This window comes from Hypomesus nipponensis, chromosome 16 (assembly GCF_054491055.1).
Source record: "Hypomesus nipponensis isolate SF chromosome 16, ASM5449105v1, whole genome shotgun sequence".
NCBI lineage: Eukaryota > Metazoa > Chordata > Actinopteri > Osmeriformes > Osmeridae > Hypomesus > Hypomesus nipponensis.
Genome location: NC_140376.1, coordinates 4,931,530 through 4,951,864, shown reverse-complemented (window position 1 = coordinate 4,951,864; position 20,335 = coordinate 4,931,530). Strand labels below are relative to the sequence as shown.

General features: G+C 41.2%; 2 protein-coding genes across 3 annotated transcripts; both read left to right on the top strand.

Moving 5' to 3' along the window:
• The first annotated feature begins 166 nt into the window (after window positions 1–166).
• On the top strand, window positions 167–1,464 carry ndufa7 (NADH:ubiquinone oxidoreductase subunit A7). Its single transcript, XM_084676158.1, has 4 exons — window positions 167–314; window positions 582–631; window positions 934–1,071; window positions 1,239–1,464. Exons 1-4 carry the CDS (start codon window positions 264–266, stop codon window positions 1,327–1,329), a joined length of 330 nt encoding a protein of 109 aa, XP_084532284.1. The 5' UTR covers window positions 167–263; the 3' UTR covers window positions 1,330–1,464.
• An 874-nt stretch (window positions 1,465–2,338) lies between these two features.
• On the top strand, window positions 2,339–20,078 carry LOC146254468 (low-density lipoprotein receptor-like). 2 transcript variants are annotated; one of them, XM_084675990.1, is made up of 13 exons: window positions 2,339–2,443; window positions 2,722–2,853; window positions 10,355–10,729; window positions 11,448–11,567; window positions 16,891–17,016; window positions 17,548–17,719; window positions 17,880–18,095; window positions 18,252–18,370; window positions 18,632–18,771; window positions 18,912–19,053; window positions 19,205–19,276; window positions 19,433–19,590; window positions 19,866–20,078. In XM_084675990.1, the coding sequence occupies exons 1-12, from the start codon at window positions 2,383–2,385 to the stop codon at window positions 19,573–19,575; spliced, it is 1,818 nt and encodes a 605-aa protein (XP_084532116.1). In that variant the 5' UTR covers window positions 2,339–2,382; the 3' UTR covers window positions 19,576–19,590; window positions 19,866–20,078. The 2 variants fall into 2 exon arrangements, with proteins under 2 accessions (XP_084532116.1, XP_084532117.1); XM_084675991.1 differs by having other exon boundaries at window positions 19,840–20,078.
• The last annotated feature ends 257 nt before the right edge of the window (window positions 20,079–20,335 follow it).

The following is a 20,335-nucleotide window of genomic DNA, read 5'->3' as shown; positions in this document are numbered from 1 at the left end:
TGACCACTGATCAATCACGTTTCTTACTGTCCATAGTTTTGGTTTGAGAAGAAGACGTGAAATATAATGTTAATAATATGAGTGGTGACAAATATTTAATGTTATTCAAGTTGGTGCCATATTCCTAGTGTTCCTCGTGTTCGCTCTTGCTCATGGTCACGAACCATACTGTCGCCGAACCAGTAGATGGCAGTCGAGGTCCCACGATCAGCACCGTTGAGTACCAGAAGAAGCAGAAGTCGTCTGTCCTTCACAACACAGCGATGGCAAGTGCAACAAAAATAATCCAGAGGATTCGAAATCTCTTGTCCGGGGTGAGAAATTAGCTTGCTCAACATCATTTGTATAAATTATTTGTAATAGATATAGAGCTTGTGTCAAATCTCAAATTTGATGTTCCCTTGTGCTTGCCACTCAAACTATAAGGACACAACACGCTACTAGCTATAGCCTGACTAATGTTAAAACCTAGCTTCGAACGATGTGATGAATTATCATGTTATTGTAATACAAATGTCCTATTACAGGCTTTAGTGTACTAGAGCCATCAAGTTACTAATTTCACACCATTTTTTTTACAGCACAATCTGCAAGCAAAGCTTCAATTGCGTTATGGAGAGATAGCAAAAAGGTAAATTGAAGATGAGAGCTAAAGCTTGAACTGAAGTGTAATGTTCCTTATAGCCTACATGGCAGTGGACAGAATCATCATGAAAATGTTGCTGATAACTGGCATTATCAAACCAGCCTTATGTAACATTTAGGGCACCCTCAGCATCACTTAAACTTTGATTTACCAGGTGTTGCTGGGGAAAACGAACGAACGTTAAAAAAACAAATCCGGCAAATTTCTGTTTAACTATTTGATGTTTCAATATATGGGGTAAGTAGAGTGAATAGTATATAACATGATGTCTCTTTTTCTTTGTGCAGGACTCAGGAACCACCTAAACTTCCAGTTGGCCCAAGCCACAAGTACGCCAGTAACTACTATCATCTCAGAGATGGACGGAGAGAATCAATTCCTGCCACTGTGATCATGTCTTCCCAGAAGGCTCTTGCTGCTAGCAGGTACGTTTCAGAGTCAGATAGAGAAAACAAATTAACAATGTTTTATATTGCTATGGATACTGCACTTTGAACATAATTAAATGGCCGTCAGTTTTGTAAATTGGGAGTAATCCTGGTTTTCAAATACAACTTATGGGCAATATATCTAATATCTAAATCTCTTTCAGCCAAGCTCCTGATGTGCCAGCAAAGCGTGCTGTCACTCCTGGTCCGGTTTTAAAGGAACTCACTCTCTCTACAGACCAGCCATACCTCTGAACATATACATTTAAATTATATTTCCTTCTCTATCTACTTGTAGGTCTGACTTTAAAGCACTGTGTTGCTTGTATTTGATTCAGGCTTTTGTGCTTTAATATTGTAAAAATAATAAAAATAAAAATTATGTGATGAGATTGACTATTTCCTATGTGTTTTTCACCCTGTGCGAATGCTATTTAGCCTTTCAAATTGTGTATTTTGTTACTGGGAATACCAGGTGTAGATGGTGCTACTGGAACCATTTATAATTCCTACATTGCATGGGTTAGCACATTAGCTATCTCGTTTACCATTCTGTCCATTCATTATATGTACAGAGACAATAAAAACAGGTCATGTTGCCATGACACCTAAGAACTGCATTCCACAGGGACTTCTTAGCTGAATTTTCACCAAAAGTAGGCCTTCCTACCTACTTTTCTCTGCACTGCCTTTAGAATCAATAATAGCGTGATTTCCTATGATGAAATCATATGATGTCTCTTTAGATTTGTATCATTATATACAATCAGTTTAACTGTCTTCGCTGTGTTGTCGTCACTGCAATTATGGAACAACATTACATTAAAATGACACAAACCTTTAATCAATTAAGGGTGGGGAACATTGCTGTAAGTGCATACTGTTATTTTATGCACAAATGTATAATTTCTCTCATTGTTATTTATAAATTCACATTGTTTTTGTGTCTCTTTCTGGAATGACGTGGAAGAATTGTACACACATACAACACTTAAAAGGGGTCAAGGTCATTTCGCTGATAAATGAGTAGGCTACTATCATGAGGTCATATAACTACGTGTCCATCTCGCTCGGGTATTTCCCCTGTTGCTATTGAAAAGGTATAATAACGACAACCCAATTCTTTTCAATCAGTTCCTGTCAAGTAAGTGTATTTCAAAGGCATCTGTCGTAGTTCAACCTATAAAATTAAATGCAACTCTTCAGCAGGTTTTCAAACCTGCTCAATCAAGAGGTGGTACGTCATATCGACTTGTGGTATCGCGTCATTTGTGCGCGCCGCTCACTACTCCACTTACGACACCGAGCATGGGACACCTTGGTGGCATATTTCTTATAATTCACTTGGTAACCTGCTGTAAAAGTTTAGGTGAGCATTTAAGCCATATTGCTTTGTTTTTATTGTCTCTTTCTGTGCATATCATGAATGGACAGAATGGTAAACGAGATAGCTAACGTGCATACCCATGTATGTAGGAATTTTAAATGGTTCCAATAGCACCATAAATGATTTGTTGAATGGACCACCAATTCATCTTGTAACTCAAATTGGAAAGAAAATGCATGTTATTTTGCAGTGGTCTTTTGCATTACGCGATATGACCGATATCCGTTTGATTCTAAAGCAACTTCTGTTATGGTTTGCAGACACATCAGCGGGCAGTCAGCCTGACTGCAATCAGTTGCAGTTCAGGTGCAGTAATGGGAGGTGTATTCCACGCCCCTGGGTCTGCAACGAGAACAGAGACTGTGAGGATGGCACTGACGAACTCGGTTGCAGTGAGTAGGCAATTGCAGGGCAGGTCTTTGGGTTGCACACCATCCTTGCCATCTACTACTAGCCCGATTCAACCTGATCCCCAACCAGTCGAGTAGTCAAAGTCTAAAGTTTCATGGCGTGACTTTCAAATGAGGCGTGGTCCGTTTAACGGCATGCACCTGCTTATAAGGATGACGGAATATCTATTGTAGGAGCCAAATTATAGGAAAATGCTTTAATATTTTGCATTTGAATATTTAATTTACTATGTTTAATTTAGTTAAGAATGTATTCTGAATGAATATCGGACAGTTAGTGATGTAAAGTCTGTAATTAATGGTAAATGTTGATGGTAAATTGCTATTGGATTATGTAGATCCTGTGTTGCACATTACGTAAGTGATTAGAGAAGGAGCATCGATTACTAAATTAGAGAGACGTGTGTAGCTGTGGAAGCATACAGCTTTTGACCATCATCTGTCAACGAATATGGAAGTTTTGCAATTATTATTTTAGTTTGACAGTGTGTATATTTACAACTACTTCGCAAGCGTGAAGATTCTGTTCTTTGAAGAAGACAACAAAAGTCAGTCATCTGGGTCTTGTGAGTAGGAACTGTGGATCAAGATCCACTATACTACAGAAATTGCAAGCTAGCCACGGATATGAGTCAGAACAACCTCTCATCCTGCACACATGAATAAGTGTCAAAATTAACAACTACAATTTAAACCCGAAATGTTGTCACTACATTAAAGTCAAAAGCTCGCTAAAGTCGAAAGCTGACTAAAGTGAATTCGTTTGTTTTAGTCGAAGGACTGCAAAGAGCTAGGAAAAGTTCGCCCATTGAAGCCAATGGAAGCCAGCAAAGAAGCTAAGTGGATGACTCGGCAAGCATTGGAGTCAGTTTGGCCACGCGGTTGTCAAGAATGCAGTGATTTCGTTAAAATGAGCTAAGTGAAAGTGCTTATCTAAACGAGATTTCATGTGGATTCAACTTGGACGTGACTGAGCTGGGTTTGGATGGACTTGTAAGGATTTGAATTGTGTTTATAACCGAAGAAAGTTGTGACCGACTGAAACACTTGTGATTGAAGTAGATGCAACGTAGTGGACGATCAACGAAGTATGACGAGTGAAAAGGACGACATGTGTGTCAATACTCGTGAGAGGACGCTGACAGATAAAGGAGCAGAGAATAGACTGAATATTCTCACAAACACCAGATGAGGTAAATTATCACAATTGACTGCAAAATCAAACGAAAGTGAGCTACTTTTGAATAGTGAAGAATTGCCTACTGTATATGTCATTCAAAAGGAATTTAAAGTGTACAAGAACCAATATGAAGAGTTTATTGAGTGCAATTGTGCAGTAGTATCATGTCTCAATGATGAAGAAAGAGGTTGACCAGCAATTTTGGTTTCAATCAAAGACTGAACAATACTTCCAGTTTATGGCTACAGTTAAAAGGTGGATTGAAGCAAATAGATGTGATGAAGAGGTAACACATTGGAACAGTGTGTCTAGGGTGTCAAAAGTGTCACGTGCCTCTGCAGCCCGCATAAAAGAAGAAGCCAATAGAGCTGCTCTGATGGCACAGGCAGCAGCTTTGCAAAAAAAAAACAAGCATTAGAATGGAAGGAGGCTGAAATTAAAGCTGCAAAGGAAAGATTAGAAATGGACACAGCTCTTGCAGTTTCCACTGCTTTCATACATGCCATTGATTTCCGTGCTGAGAACAATGCTGATAAACTATACTTCTTGGAGCAGTACACCAGAGGTGAGGATTGTGATCTTGTGAGGAGCTGTCAGCATATGCCTGACCATTGTGGATATGAAAAGGCTTTAAGACTACTGCAAGAGAAGCATGGGAATGAGTTGAACGTGGCTACTGCGTTGATTGAAAAGGCTTCTAAGTGGCCACAAATAAAATCTGAAGACACAAAGGCGCTAAATGCTTTCTCAGTTTTCCTTGTGAGTTGTCTTAATGTTATGGAAGAAATTTATTATATGGAAGAAATGGACAACCCCACAGATATGAGGGCCATTATTTCGAAATTGCCATTCAGAATAAGGGAGCGATGGAGAGTTCATGCATATGATATCAAGGAGAAGCAAAGTAGAAGAGTCAGGTTTGCAGAGCTGGTAAACTTTGTTGAATGGCAAGCAAATATCATGTCTGATCGTCTCTTTGAAGATCTTGACCTGTCAGTGAATGAAAATAAAACCACAAAGAAGAGTCAACAAGGAAGCAAGTACAGGAAAGAGGGGAAGCAAGGAAGTAGCTTTGCTACTAAAGTGGAACAAGTTGAAGATAGTGATGATCAAGGTGTGTCATCAAAGACAAAGACTGATGTGTCATTTAAAGTTGCCTTTACAAAACCATGCATATTTTGTGAAAGGAACCACACACTGTAAGAATGTCATCAAATTAGAGAGAAGCCACACAAAGACAGTGACATTCTTAAAGAAAAATGAGCTCTGCTTTGGTTGCTTATTCAAAGGCCACCTGAGCAGGGAATGTAAAGAGATGTCATGTGAGATGTGTTCTCTGAAGCATCCCAGTATGCTGCATTTCTCAAGCCAGGAGAAAAGTGCAAAGGAGAAGCCAAGTGAAATTGAGGTCAGCAAAAGCGGTACAGCCAGTGCACCAACAGCCAGTGCATCACTTGTCTATCAAGAGACAAGTGCCTGTACTGGGGTGGAGACAGTTGTGTGCTTGCCATCGTGCCGGTTAGAAATAAATCCAAAAGGAGTGATGAAGCCGTGGAAGTCTACGCATTCATGTCAGAGACTTGGACTTATCTCAGGGTGTGCTACCAATGGAAAAGCATTGGGTGTGCCATGGTGCACAGAATCAGATTCACTCAAGTTCAAGATCAATGTCAAAAGCCCATCACAAGACGAGGAATTCTCTCAGTCACAAGCTCGATCTATGATCCGTTGGGATTTCTTGCCCCTGCAATTCTGCCCGCAAAGATGCTCATGTAACAACTATGCAAAGAAGGTCTTGCTTGCGATGATGAGATTCCAGATCGGTTGAGTAGGAAGTGGAACGCTTGGCTACAAGAGCTACACCAGTTGTCAGCTGTAACCATACCCAGATGTGAGACCATCAGAGTTTGGACCTGTTGAAACTGCACAGCTCCACCACTTTTCTGATGGAAGTGAAAGTGGATACGGAACAGTCTCTTACCTGAGATTGAAAAATAGGGATGGAAGTGTTCACTGTGCTTTCATGACGGGAAGATCACGTGTGCCACCACTGAAGCAGACCACTATTCCACGAGTGGAACTGACTGCAGCAGTGGTTGCTGTGAACACAGACAAGATGTTGAGGAAAGAGCTTTAAATGGATCTCATTAACTCGACATTCTGGACCGACAGCACAACTGTGTTGAAATACATAGCGTATGAAAAGCTTCGCTTTAAAACCTTTGTTGCTAATCAAATCATCAGCGTCGATTAAGCTTGAGCAATAGCTGATTGTGCTTCCAGAGGGCTTATGCTGACCAAGTTCATGAAGAATCTGAGCTGGTTTCATGGTCCAGCGTTTCTCAAAGAACCAGAATTTCAATGGCCAGGCAGACTTGATGATACAATGGTTAATGAAGACAATGACAATGAAGTGAGACACACAGCCACAGTTGATCTTACAGACGCATCTGAAGATGTACATGTTGTGACTGTTGAACCACTACTGCAGTTGGTACCGGGTGAAAAGAGCTGTGGCGTGGATTCTCAAACTTAAAGATCTCCTTCTACAACGTTGCAGGAGAAAGAAGATTTACAGACAAGTCACAAGATTAAAAATAGTCAATAAGAACAAACAAGGTGACAAATTGACAAAGACAGACTGTCCTCACAGTGGAGGACTTGACCACAGCAGAAATTTAGATTATCAAGTTCTACTAAGGCAAAACGTTTCAAGAAGAAATCTGCCTGCTTAAGAAAGGCATTGGTGTGAAGAAAACTAGTCATTTAAGGAAGCTTGATCCAATCATTGAGAACGGAGTACTGACAGTTGGAGGTCGTCTCTCTGCTGCTGCTATGCTGGAGCATGTAAAGCATCCAGCTATCATCCCAAAGGACTTGCATGTCACCACGTTGATTTTGCAAGATATTCATGAAAAAATTGGCCACAGCGGAAGACTCTACATGCTCTCACAAGTGCGCCAGAGATATTGGATTCCCTCAGCTAACTCAGTGGTGAGGAAGTTTCTGTCAAAGTGTGTGATTTGCAGAAAAGTCAAAGGTCAAACCCTTGGACAGAAAATGGCAGATTTATCCAAAGACAGACTTCTCCCTGACAAACCACCCTTTACAAATGTTGGTCGATTAATATGGGCCTTTTGATGTGAAGCAAGGCCGCAGCACTGTAAAGAGGTATGGTGCATTATTCACCTGTCTTGCCACAAGGGCAGTGCACATTGAAATATCGCACACATTGGGCACTGATTAATGTCTAAATGCAATCAGACGCTTTGTGTGCAGAAGAGGACAGGTATCCGTTATGCGTTCAGATAATGGTACCAACCTAGTTGCTGCTGAGCGTGACCTACGTAAAGCCATCCAGAAATGGAACCAGTCAAAGATCCGAGATTCAGTCATGCAAAAGGGAATCCAGTGGGTATTTAATCCTCCTGCTGGGTCACACTTTGGAGGGATCTGGGAAAGACAGATCAGGTTTGTCAGAACGGTTCTGAGGTCTGTACTAAAGGAGCAAACAGTCAGTGATGAGTGTTTACAGACACTTGTGTGAAGTGGAATCAATACTAAACAACAGGCCACTGACTATCTCAACTGATGATCCTATGGATCTAGAAGCATTGACTCCTAACCATTTGCTACTCAGCCAGAAACAGCCAGTTTTGCCCCCTGGACTGTTCAACAAGGAAGACTCATATGCTCGCCGACGATGGAAGCAAGTGCAATATCTTGCTGACTTTTTTGGAAGCCGTGGGTGCATGAGTACCTACCCATGCTTCAGGAGCGGCAAAAGTGGACTCGGATAAAGAAGAACTTGGCCGCTGGGGACATTGTTATGATTATTGATGATTCAGCACCACAGAGTTCGTGGGTGTTGGGATGAGTTCTCCAGGTCATGCCTGACGCCAAACGACTTGTAAGGCGTGTCCTCATCAAAACAAAGACTAATACTTTGGAAAGACCCGTGGACAAACTTTACTTGGTTTGTGAAATGGATATTTGAAAAAAAAAGGAACACGTAAAAAAGGAAAAGGTGTGAATATTGTACTGTATAGGTCTTTGTTTATTATGGACACAGTAATTTTTGATATTGCTTAGTTGGTATATTTACTGCATCTAATGTTGATTGACAAGTGATACCTAATGTTTGAGTTGGATTTATTTGGCTCTTTATTGATAAGTGAGTAATTGTCAGTCTGCATGCCTTCCAATTAGGGGCTGGAATTGTAGGAGCAAATTCTAGGAAAATGCTTTGTTAATATTTTGCATTTGAATATTTTAATTTACAATGTTTAATTTGGTTAAACATTTATTCTGAATGAATATCGGACAATTGGTGATGTAAAGTCTGTAATTAATGGTAAATGTTGATGGTATATTGCTATTGGATAATGTAGATCTTGTGCTGCACATGTGATGTAAGTGATTAGAGAAGGAGAATATATTACTAGATTAGAGAGACGTGTGTAGCTGTGGAAGCATACAGCTTTTGACCATCATCCGTCAACGAATATTGAAGTTTTGCAATTATTATTTTAGTTTGACATTGTGTAATTTACAACTACTTCGCAAGCGTGAAGATTCTGTTCTTTGATGAATAAGTGTCAAAATTAACAACTAAAATTTAAACCCGAAATTTTGTAACTACATCTATCAACTAGAGAATTATGGCTATAGGCACTGTACAATTGCCTGTAGTTTCACTGCGTTTCATTCTTGGTTGTTTCTGTGTTCTAGCGGAGAGGAGCTGCTCTGAGTTGTAAAGATGGAGGCTGTGTTGCCAGAAGCACTCTCTGTGATGACACAGGTGTCATGCCAAAGGTTACAGAGGGGATTCACATTATATCAGATGAAAAAAACGGCCTGATATAATGTGTATTCCCTCTGTAATGTTTGCTAGAAAAAAAGCAGACATCTCCATATTATCTCAGGTTGTTTATTGTGACCAAAAGAATACAGAAAATAACACACATGGTGGCAGGGCAGACCTTTTGCATGTTAGGGGAGGGGGTACACGTCAGGTGAAAAAAATGGCCTTATATAATATGTATCCCCTCTGTTACTCATATGGTAGACAGGTGAATTAAAACAGAAATCGAGTTAGAGGGCAGGGAGGGACGCATTATCAAAGACGGGGCATCCTTGTCAGACCATACCTGCAGATGGACAGATGGAGGTAGCTTAGATTAAAGGAAAACATATTGTACATTAACCTGAATGTGATGTTGAGTCACATAGACAGGCCTCAGTCTACCTATGTAGCTAAGGCGCATGGCAAAATGGACTTTGGAAAACACTATCAATTAATCCACAATACTAAACGATGCATTAAACAATTCACATGTCGCATTTGTGTAACAGACAAATAAATGTGTTCATGTAGATGCATGAGTCCCTTGTTACTGTTCAAAACCCTGTTGAGTCTTCCAAGTCGCTATCTGTTCCATTTAAAGAGGTGAATTCGAAGTGCAGAAGTTTAACTCAAATTCTCTGAGTGCAGGCGCGCTCCCGCGGCCAGGGGATACAAATCCTGGCGGGGATAAGTGCCTTGGTACGACACCTGTCTGTACTGACGGCTCCGATGATTTAGAGCAGGGGTTCCCAATCCTGGTCCTCGGCCCTCCCTGCCCTACATGTTTTAGATGTTTCTTTGTTCCAACACACCTGATTCAAATGCATGGTCGTTAACTAGATAGTGACCCATAACTAGATAGTGACCCATAACTAGATAGTGACCCATAACTAGATAACGACCCATTCATTGGAATCAGGTGTGTTGGAGCAGGGAAAGATCTAAAATATGCAGGGCAGGGAGGCCCGAGGACCAGGATTGGAAACCCCTGATTTAGAGGATAACTGCGGTAAGGCGCTGTACAAACTGCAAAACCTTCTGTTTTCAATGAACACAGCACTGTTGAAGGGGGTAATGTGTATGGATGTTTTTAGTGTGCTTGTGTTTATTAGTTTGCAGTTTTGAACTAAATCCTAAGCCTCCTGCAGATCTTGAGCTCTCCAGTGAACAGAAACAAAGCTTTATTTCCGCAGTAGAAATTCCAGTGAGATTACTGTACACAGTAGTGGTCACGATAAGATGAATGCAAGTTAACAAGAAACTATCCAAACCAACCGTCTAAAGTCCTAAGCGGGTCCAGGAATTCTGAAACCAGATTTGCTAGGTGTAATAATTACAGTCCTGACCAAACAGTAATCCTAATCTTTTTTTCTTTTCTTTTGTTGTATTCCTGGACAGGGTGTTAAGTCGGTCTCACTGTCTCCCTGTTGTCGTTTACCTCCCTCACCGTCTCTCAGGGGTGCTGACGTGTAAGAGAGACGAGTTTCCCTGCGTTGACGGCACAGGATGCGTCTCCCGCCGCTTCCTCTGCGATGGGGCAGACGACTGCGCCGATGGCAGTGACGAGGCCTCCTGTCGGAACTGCACCGGGGACTCCTTTCAGTGCGGGCGGACGGAAATCTGCGTGCCCAGAGCCAGGCTCTGTGACGGACAGGCAGACTGCCCTGACGGGCAGGACGAAGGCGGGGACCGGTGTCCGTTGGCCGTGCTACCGACCCCTCCCTCGTGTGCTGACTCAGAGTTCCGTTGTAGCGACGGTCAATGCGTTCCTCACTCCTGGAGGTGCGATCACTCCCCTGACTGTGGCGATGGGAGTGATGAGGACAACTGTGGTGAGACGACAACTGCAAAATTTGAAGCTCTGCCGCACTTCATTCTAATCACCAGACGATGGCGACAGGGTCACTTTGTAGATTGACAAGTTTCTTAAACTACATCTGCCTGTAACCGCAAGTCAATTCTGAGGTGTAGCTAAATTGGATTGAGATGTTTGCAAGAGGGAAAAAAGCTAGCTACCACAGTCATTGCACCACAATACACTGGGTTCAGATGGCTGAACAGTTAGGGAATCGGGCTATTAATCAGAAAGTTTCCAGTTATATTCCCGGCCTTACCAAATGCCGTTGTGTCCATGGGCAACCCACTTCACCCTACTTGCCTCGGGGGAATGTCCCTGTACGTACGTACGTACGTACTGTAAGTCGCTCTGGATAAGAGTGTTTGCTCAATAACTAAATTTAAATGTACTATACCATTTACAAATGGATAGTGTTGGCCTTAGTTTGAAAAGGTACTCAAATACATGCTTCACCTAACGTGTATAATTTATTTATTTAAGTGAATGCATAACCTTTTTAATGGCTTAACATACTCAATATTGACTGACCTTGGGACTGTGTTTGCTGACACATTTGAATAGACTATCTGTTGCCATGACCGCTAAGAACTGCATTCCACAGGGACTTCCTAGTCAAATCATTACCCAAAGTAGGCCTTCCTACCTACCTTTCTCTGCACTGCCTTTAACATGACCCTTTTGTACCCTTGCAGATCAGAATGAGTGTCATGTGAACAACGGTGGCTGCTCTCACGTGTGTGTGGACATGCCTATGGGCTTCCTCTGTGACTGCCCCAGTGGTATGAGGCTGGTGAGAGACACCCACTGTGAGGGTGAGTGCTAGGTGTGAGAATGTTGGCTCTAGAATGTAACCTGCAATATAGGTTTTTTTCTTTTCTTCTGTTTATTGAAATGATTTACATTACATTTATTCATTTAGCAGATGCTTTTAATCCAAAGCAACTTCCAAAAGTGAGCTTTCCAAAAAGTGGGTAGGTCAATGATCATAAACAACGTAAACCAAAACATGAGCATACATTGTGAAAAGCAACCAAGTGCCGATGAGAACAAACAATAAAAGCAGGTAGTTAAACAAGTTAAAAATTTAATAACATGAACCTCAAAAGTGCAAGAGTGCACCTGTAGGAAAGCAAGCAACAAATATAGCCGCGAGCAGCGATGCGGGTTCCTCTGCAAAATGGCAAAATATTATAAACATGTACACTGTAGAAGATTGAGGCAAAACTACTTCGTTTGGCCAACATCAATAGGCTGAACGGGGATTTGAACTCATGATCATAAGGTTACAAGTCAGTGTCTCTAGCCTCTCTGCTACACACAAACCACTGATAATTTATGATTAGTAAGGGCTGATTATTAACTTTCCATAGGATATTGAAAGTCTTCTTGAGTTGATCTCTTTCCAGACTCTCAGTCAATGCACAACTAACAATAGTCATGTGGGCAACTGGGCTAGGGCAGAGCTCATATTCAACTCGTTGTGAGAATAACCTGTGACAGGACAGCAGCTGTCTCTCTGGTCACATTAAACTACACATGCACACATGCACAATCAGTGACAAACAAGATTAATATAACTAACCAACAATAACATTGCAAACATCTAACTGAACGAACACAACAACTGAAATCCCTGGCACGGCTTTTGTAACCAAACTATTTTCCACAAGTCTTTGCGTTTTTTGACATGTCGCACTGCATGCTAGGTACCCAAGGGTGCTGACACTGATTATCTAGCTGTGCTCCGACTGCGTGATATGAGTATTAGTTTTGTCTGCGTTGGGACAAAGGTTAAGAAACAGTTGACATTTCAAGGTGAAATTGCATGAAATTGTGCATGGTATTTCAGAAGGATGTCTGTGTGTTTAACTAAACAAGTAATCAAAATTGACAGGCCAAAAGACTGCTTGGATTCGAACCTGTGACCTTGCACTTTGTAGGACACTTTCAACCCATTGAGCTACCCGCAAGGATGAGAATATGTGGTCAGTTTTTGTATACAAAAACAAAGGTGTTTCTCCTGTAACACGGATTGTTTGATTCGGCCCAAGTTTAAACAGCTGTAATTCAATGATCTTTTGACATATCAAGGTGAAATTGTGCATGGTACTTCAGAACGATGTCATCCTGTTTAACTAAACATATATTCAAATTTAAGACAGACTCAAACAGTGTGGCTGGATTCAAACCTACAACCTTATACTTTGCAGGTCACCGTTCCAGCTCGTTGAGCTATTCTCAGTGTTGAATATTGTCATGTTCAGTTACTGTACAAAAAAGTAAGCTGTTTCTCCAGTGGTAAGCGTTGTTAGATTCAGCCAATGTTGAAACAGCTCTAATTCAATCATATTTTGACATACCAATGTGAAATTGTTTATGGTACTTCAGAGAGATGTCTGAGGATCAATTTACTTCATTTGAGCTAATTTGGTTGTAAATCTGACACTACCATACGTAGACTCTAAGTAGCTTGCTACTGTTGTAAACCTGGCTTGTTTTGCAGTGGTTTACACAGTCTCGCTTAACAGATAAGTGTTGTTATGGGCTCAAATAAACACTCATTGCTATGTTTTACAATTGGAGGATTGTATTGGGCCAGTGCCAGATCTGGACTCTGGACTCATGTTCAGTCATCAACTGGATAATAAAATAAGATGGTTCTCCAATTGCAAGCATTGTCTGATTTGGTCCAATCTCAAACAGCTGTAATTAAGTCATAATTGTACATCAAGGTGAAACTTTGCAGGGTACTTAAGGGTGGTGTCATGTTAAAGCCTATTGGGTAAAAACCATCATTCAAAACTACATTCGATTTAGTGACACAAACTTATTGAGGCAATGTATTTGATTCAACTGTCTTAAGTAACATTTTTAAATATATCAATGATACATATCTGTACAAAATTAAGTCAATGTTACCTTTTTTTGTAGGAGGGGATCTATTTTGAAGGTTTTCCCAAATTATCACTGTACAGGAAAATCCATCACGATGAACCTTATGGGTCCTTGAGGCTTTTTTGTTCCTCATGAAAAATTAGTAAAAGTGGACATTTGGGCGTGGTCTGTGGCGCCCCCTATGGTCTGATGTGGACCAGTCTGTGTTTGGGCCGCAGTTTTGCTAATGATAATATGCTAAATTTCAAAACTTTTTACCAATGTGTTCATGAGAGAAATTACAAGAATAATAATAAATATAGCTGCAAGCAGCGATGCGGGTTCCTCCGCAAAATATTATAAAAATGTACACTGTAGAAGATCGAGAGTTGGACAACAAAAGAGCAAAACTACTTAATTTTTGGCCAACAACAGGCTGAATGGGGATTTGAACTCATGAGCCTAAGGTTATCAGTCTCTCTATCCTCTCTGCTACACACCAACTGCTGATATTAGATGAATAGAAAGAGCACAGTATTAGCTTTGGTCAGCTTTGGGACAAAGGTTAAGAAACTGTTAACATTTCAAGGTGAAATTGCATGCAATTATGCATGGTATTTCAGAATGATGTCATCCTCTTTAACTAAACAGATAATCAAAATGATGACGGCCCAAAAGATAATGGCTGGATTCCAACCTACAGGTCACCATCCCAGCCCATTGAGCTATTCTCAGTGTCGAATAGTGTCATGTTCAGTAACTGTATTAAAAATTAAGCTGTTTTTCCTGTGGTAAGCGTTGTTACATTCAGCCAAAGTTGAAACTGCTTGTACATTTCCTGTGAAAATGGGACAACGGGATGACTGGGTTGCTGCTGTAAAGAATGACTTACTTTTAGTTTTGTGTGAAGTGCCATAACTTGTCATGGAAGGGAATTTCAAATCATGCCTAGCATCAGTGGGGATGTGTCCTGACTTGGGTTACTGAAATGAATTTGTGCAACAGACAAGTGATCCACCTGAACAATCAAATAACTTCATTAGAGATAACCATTAGCGTTATCTTTACCATGCGTAGACTACATGTAGCTAGCTACTGTGGTGAACCTGGCTTGTTTTGCAGTGGTTTACACAGTCTCGCTAAACAGATGATTGGAGTTTTGTGATGGTCTCAAATAAACACGCATTGCAACCGGAGGATTTTTTGGAAGACTAGAAACCGTTTTGTCAGAAAAAAAAAAAAAACTATGCCTCTGACTGGTTTTGAACCTAAAACACTTTGCTTACCAGCACAACATCTCAGTCAATTGAGCCATTCCCAGGCATGGAATACACAAATTTCAATAACTGGATAATAAAAAAAAGCTGTTTGCCCAATGGCGAGCATTGTCAGATTTGGTCCAAGTTCAAACAGCTGTAATTCAGTCATATTTTGACATATCAAGGTGAAACTTTGCATGGTATGTCAGAGGCATGTCACCTTAAAGCCTATTAGGTTTGAACCATGCCTCAAAAAAAATACATTTGATTTAGTGACACAAACTTATTGAGGCAATGTGGACATTTACATAAATACACCCCTTTCAGCCATTTTGTACTTGATTCAATTGCCTTAAGTAAAATTTTTAAACACGTCAATGATACATATCTGTACGAAATTAAGTCAATTAGACCTTTGGTTCAAGAGAAGATAATTTTTTAAACCATAAAAAATTCATCACTGTACAGGAAAATCCATCATTGCGGACCTCATGGATCCTTGATGCTTTTTTGTTCCTCATGAAAAATGAGGCATGCACACCAAGTTTCAGAAGAATTGGAGCAATGGGGTGGAAATGCCATCACTTTGAAAATTTGACTTTTGGGCGTGGCCTGTGGTGCTCCCTATGGTCCAATGTGGCCCATATTTGGTGTGGGGGTACCCACTTAAATATAGTATCAAATTAGAAAATGTTAAAACCGGGGACTTTTTGAGTTATTGGGGCGCAAGTAGAAGAAAAATAATAATAAGAATATAACTGCAAGCAGCAATGGTGGATTCCTCGAAACATTGCGAACCATTGAAAAATGTATATTTGTATAGAAAAAGCAATGCTGCAGACTTACCAATGGGATACCAAATCTGACCAAATCCAAATATGGCTGCAAGCAACAATGAGGTGGCCAAGCAGTCAAATGACCCAGAAAACATTTTAGACATCCTCAAAAGAGGGTAACGAGTACAAGCAGCAAGTTTGGTGTGAATCCATCAAAGATTTGCTGAGATACAACCCAACTTCCCGTTTGCTGGCTTAACAGCACATTTTGATTGCCTGTAGCAGGCAAACGGTTTCGAAAATCAAAAAAACATGTGATAGCTTTTGTGAGGCTTGGGCTGAAATTGGTCGGAAATTGACGCCATGGTGTGCGTTGAACTCGGCTTGATCCAGGGAATCCAATTGTACCTCATTTTTGAAAATCAGTCATACGGTTCAAAAGTTGCGTGTGTAAACACAAGTCCAACTTTGACCCGTTGGTGGCGCTAGTGGTCTAATGGGAGACATGAAACTTGGTGTATTTAGGAACTGTCCTTAATTAGTGTGCCAAATTTCAAAAACAGTTATCGAAGGGTTCTAGGGGCTGCCATTGACTTTCATGGTACAAGAATAAATAAAAAAATGAATAAAACTAACAATAACAATAGTTTTCCTCCTTACGGAGGAATCCTAATAAAATACAACTAACAATAACAATAGGTTTCCTCCTTACGGAGGAATCCTAAATACCAACAATAACAATAGGTTGCCTCCTACCGGAGGAACCCTAATAATACCAACAATTACAATAGGGTCCTCCTGACGGAGGAACCCTAATAATATAATTTACAGCGAGTACAAGTAGTTAACTAACCAACGAGTGACAAGTAACCAACAAGTGCAACAAGTCCCTCAGTAAGTGTCATTGTGTTCCTGGAGAAACTAACATGTAAACTAACATCGGATCCAACAAATCTTTCATAAGTACCGTTATACTAGCCTTTTTTTGAAGGTGGGGAGACAAATCAGTATCTCTGATGGAGGTGGGGAGATGATTCCACCATTGGGGGGCCAGACAGGAGAAGAGCTTGGGTTGGGAGCGGGCGCTCTTGAGAGGTGTGACCACCAGACGGTTGTCAGAAGAAGACCGTAGGTGGCGGGTGGGGGTGTAAGGCTGGAGGAGAGACTGGATGTAGGAAGATATAGGATGAAAAATGTCTTCTTTTTTTTTTTCTTTTTTCTTTCAGAAATTGATAAGTGCCTGGACATGGACGTGTGTGACCAACTGTGTGTTCGTAATAATGGAACCTTCATCTGTGATTGCCATGAGGGTTACATGAAACGTCCAGGAACAGGAGAGTGCATGGCAGAAGGTGTGTTCCAGTTCCAAAGTATTGGCATTTTTTCCCTTCACTGATAATAATTTGATAAGGGTTAGTGTTTGCATGTGATAAGAATAATTATTTTTCTTCCTGCTTTGAGTGGCGTGACCCAATGCCAGCAGCAAGTTTGTTAACTTCTATTGGGAAGATGTCGACAAAGGGTCCAGTTTTTTTTCAAAGACTTGTGACAGATGCAGGTTGGGTCTGAATATGTGTGTACAAATGACCGTATGTAAACTGATGCTAAATGAGGCGGGAAACTCGATTATAGCAGGTGTTCTCCTGTCGGCACATTTTGGCCTGTAAATTCAAATTTGCGATTATTGTATTCTCAGAACGAGAGTTTCCTTTTTAAATACAGTTGACAGTATTACAACATACATCATCATCCTTGAAGGAGATCTATGGTGTGACTTGAGTTATTTCAACTGTAATCAAAATGTCATGAATGCCTTTACACAAGTGTTCAAGTTTTATCAGTAAAACAAACTAGACAAGATTCTGATCGGTGCGTGGTTGCAGGAGGTGTTGCCCAGCTTGTGTTTAGCAGTTCTGAGGGGCTTCGTCTGGTCAGCACTGCTGGATCGGAGTACAGGGAGCTATCCTCAGGCTTGCTGGGGCCTGGAGCCATGGCCGTCCTCGCAGCAAACCACACACTATACTGGGCCGGGCTGGGAAAAGGCTCTGTCTACAGGTATGACACCATACAGGTTTGTCTAGGACATGTGGGGTCATTATACCAAAGGAACTGTTGATGCGTGAACTTGCGTCTTTGGGTAAAGCTTATTCATGACATGGATTGTTTGAAATTGAATTCAGTGTGTGCATGTGACTCATGCCTGTTTGTTCTACAGGATACCTATGGATGGAATCTCTAAAAAGCCTGTTCTGATGTCACAAGGCCATGGCGCTGTGCTGGGATTGGCTGTGGACTGGGTCCGTGAGCTACTCTATCTGACCAATGCAAACAGTCACTCAGTGAATGTTGCTGCATTGGACGGTTCTTCACAGCGGCTTCTGGTTGGAGGGTTGGACAGGCCAACTGGGGTGGCTGTGGAGCCGTTACTAGGGTAAATAAATCCGATGCTCCAATGATCCGTGATGACTACAGTAAAAAAAAAAAAAAAGTATTTTTCTCTTTCAATATGTCTTGTGTGCCGTATACGTGTTCAAATTACATGACAGCAGAAATAATGTCCTTTTAAGTACAATTGTCCTCTCCCCAGTCTTGTCTTCTGGGCTGACAGTGGAGCCTCCCCCAGGATTGAGCGAGCCAGCCTGGATGGACATAACAGGACAGTGCTGGTGACCTCAGTCATCCGGAACCCAGTTGCCATTTCGCTGGGTTGGTTGGACCACATTTAACAGTTAAACTACAGCAGTTTATATGTCGGTCTAAAGGAGATAGAGGCATCCACGGCAAGCTAGGAGGCTCTTTTGTAGCTTTTATTGAAAACGTATTAATTAACCCATCTTATCAATGGAAAAACAGATTAAGCAATATTGTATTATTTGCCTCATTGAGAACCCCTCCTCCCTACCACACACACGCGCACACACACACACACATATTTGTGTGTGTATAACGGCTTTCTATGCCACACAGATGTGCCACGGCTGCTTCTGTTCTGGGCTGATGCTGGGATGCGCACTATTTCCAGAATTGACTTTGAAGGGCGTCATCGGAAAACGGTGGTTGAATCGAATGGATACCTGGACAAGCCTTTTGGCTTAGCTGTGTTTGAGGTAAAATTGACCGGAACGCTAGACGATTCCTCCATAAGAGTATTAGTCCATTAAAAGCCTTGAACCAGAAAGTAACCTTAACCCACTTTCATTGCTACCAATTAAATGAACTGATCATGTATTGCATTCCTGTATGACAGGGACGTGTGTATTGGAGTGAAGCAACGACACAGTCCATCTGTACAGCTGAAAAACACAATGGCAGTCGCTTTCGCGTCCTTCTTCACAGTATAAAATCTCCAGGAGGATTAGTACTTGTACATCCGGTACTACAATCCAAAGGTGGGGGTTTATAACCGCCATCTGTCTCGAAGACACACAGGCACACTGTTTACATAGTGTCCAACAGAATGATTCATCAAGACACCTCAACAAGGAAACTCTTGATTTAACATGTAATTGATCAACTTTTATTCCCCTGCTCCCGTTTCAGAATCTGTTTCTCATCCAGTTCCAAATCCGGCTCTGTCAGATCACACCATTGCTGGACTCCTTGTAGTTATTGGTGGGTCTGATGTTTAATTGAAAGTCTGGGGAAAAAAATAAATAAATATTGTCTGTCATCTAGGAATGCAAAGGCAGTTGGGCGCAAGCTAAACAATGGAGAGATTTAAGATGTGAAAATTCCATTGTATTGAATTTGATGTTGCCTTCCACCCAGCCCTGCTGAGTGTGCTACTGGTGGTACTGATCCTGTGGTGGTGGAGAGAGGAGTTTAGCCCCTCCAGAACCCTCATCCTTCAAGATTTCTCTTTGAAGGAGTCCCAGGATCCCCTCATCCACATGCCAGCCAGATGCCCTTAAACATGTCCTATCAAGGTACCAAATGTGAAGGTGTTCTCACAATGTAGACTCCTTCATATCTACGATAGTCAGACGGTCTTTTTACTTATGATTTGATTCGCCTTTATAGTGGGCTGTAGTCTATTTTGTAATATTCTGTGTATTTGACTTGAATCTTTCTAAGATTTGACTCGTAAGAAAGTACTTCTGTTGAAATGTCAGATCAGCTACATTTCGTGACCTCGTCACAGCAGCCCTCCAGTAAAAGGCTTAACTGGTGAGCAGGATCTTGTTCTATTGCCACCCTTCAGGACACACTCCTCCGGCTGGACCTGGACCAAGACTGAATTCTGGTGTTGAGGACTGTCCTTCACCACCATGCTTCTGAGGGAGTCCTCCTACTTTGTATCTGATGAGACGAAACAACGAGACTTCCTGCACCTTTTCCTAGTCCTGTAACACCTCTAGGAACAATTCCAACCGAATTATAAAGTTATTATGTTGTGGTTTGACAAAGAAACAAATCTGCTGTTTTCTTGTGTTAAGACAACTGGGGGCAACAACTCACTTAAGAGCACTGTTAATATTGTCTAGTCTGTTGTTGTTTTTTAGTAGAATTTCTTGCATATAGAGTTTAATTGAAAGTCAATCATGCCGGGAATGGTTTGTGTGATCGGTTTGTTTCTTGGTTGGTGTCCTGGACTTTGTTAAGAACAGTCTGAACAAAAATTGTTTAGTCACTCTCTTCATAATTTAATCAGCACAAAAGCTGAAGTATTAT

Bases quoted from the DNA above. Each gene is read 5' to 3' on its own strand.
- ndufa7 (XM_084676158.1), top strand. From the start codon at position 264: ATGGCAAGTGCAACAAAAATAATCCAGAGGATTCGAAATCTCTTGTCC. The intron at 315-581 runs GTGAGAAATTAG...TTTTTTTTACAG, and splicing joins TTCGAAATCTCTTGTCCGGG to CACAATCTGCAAGCAAAGCT. The intron at 1,072-1,238 runs GTACGTTTCAGA...AATCTCTTTCAG, and splicing joins AAGGCTCTTGCTGCTAGCAG to CCAAGCTCCTGATGTGCCAG.
- LOC146254468 (XM_084675990.1), top strand. From the start codon at position 2,383: ATGGGACACCTTGGTGGCATATTTCTTATAATTCACTTGGTAACCTGC. The intron at 2,444-2,721 runs GTGAGCATTTAA...TATGGTTTGCAG, and splicing joins AACCTGCTGTAAAAGTTTAG to ACACATCAGCGGGCAGTCAG. The intron at 10,730-11,447 runs GTGAGACGACAA...GTACCCTTGCAG, and splicing joins GAGTGATGAGGACAACTGTG to ATCAGAATGAGTGTCATGTG.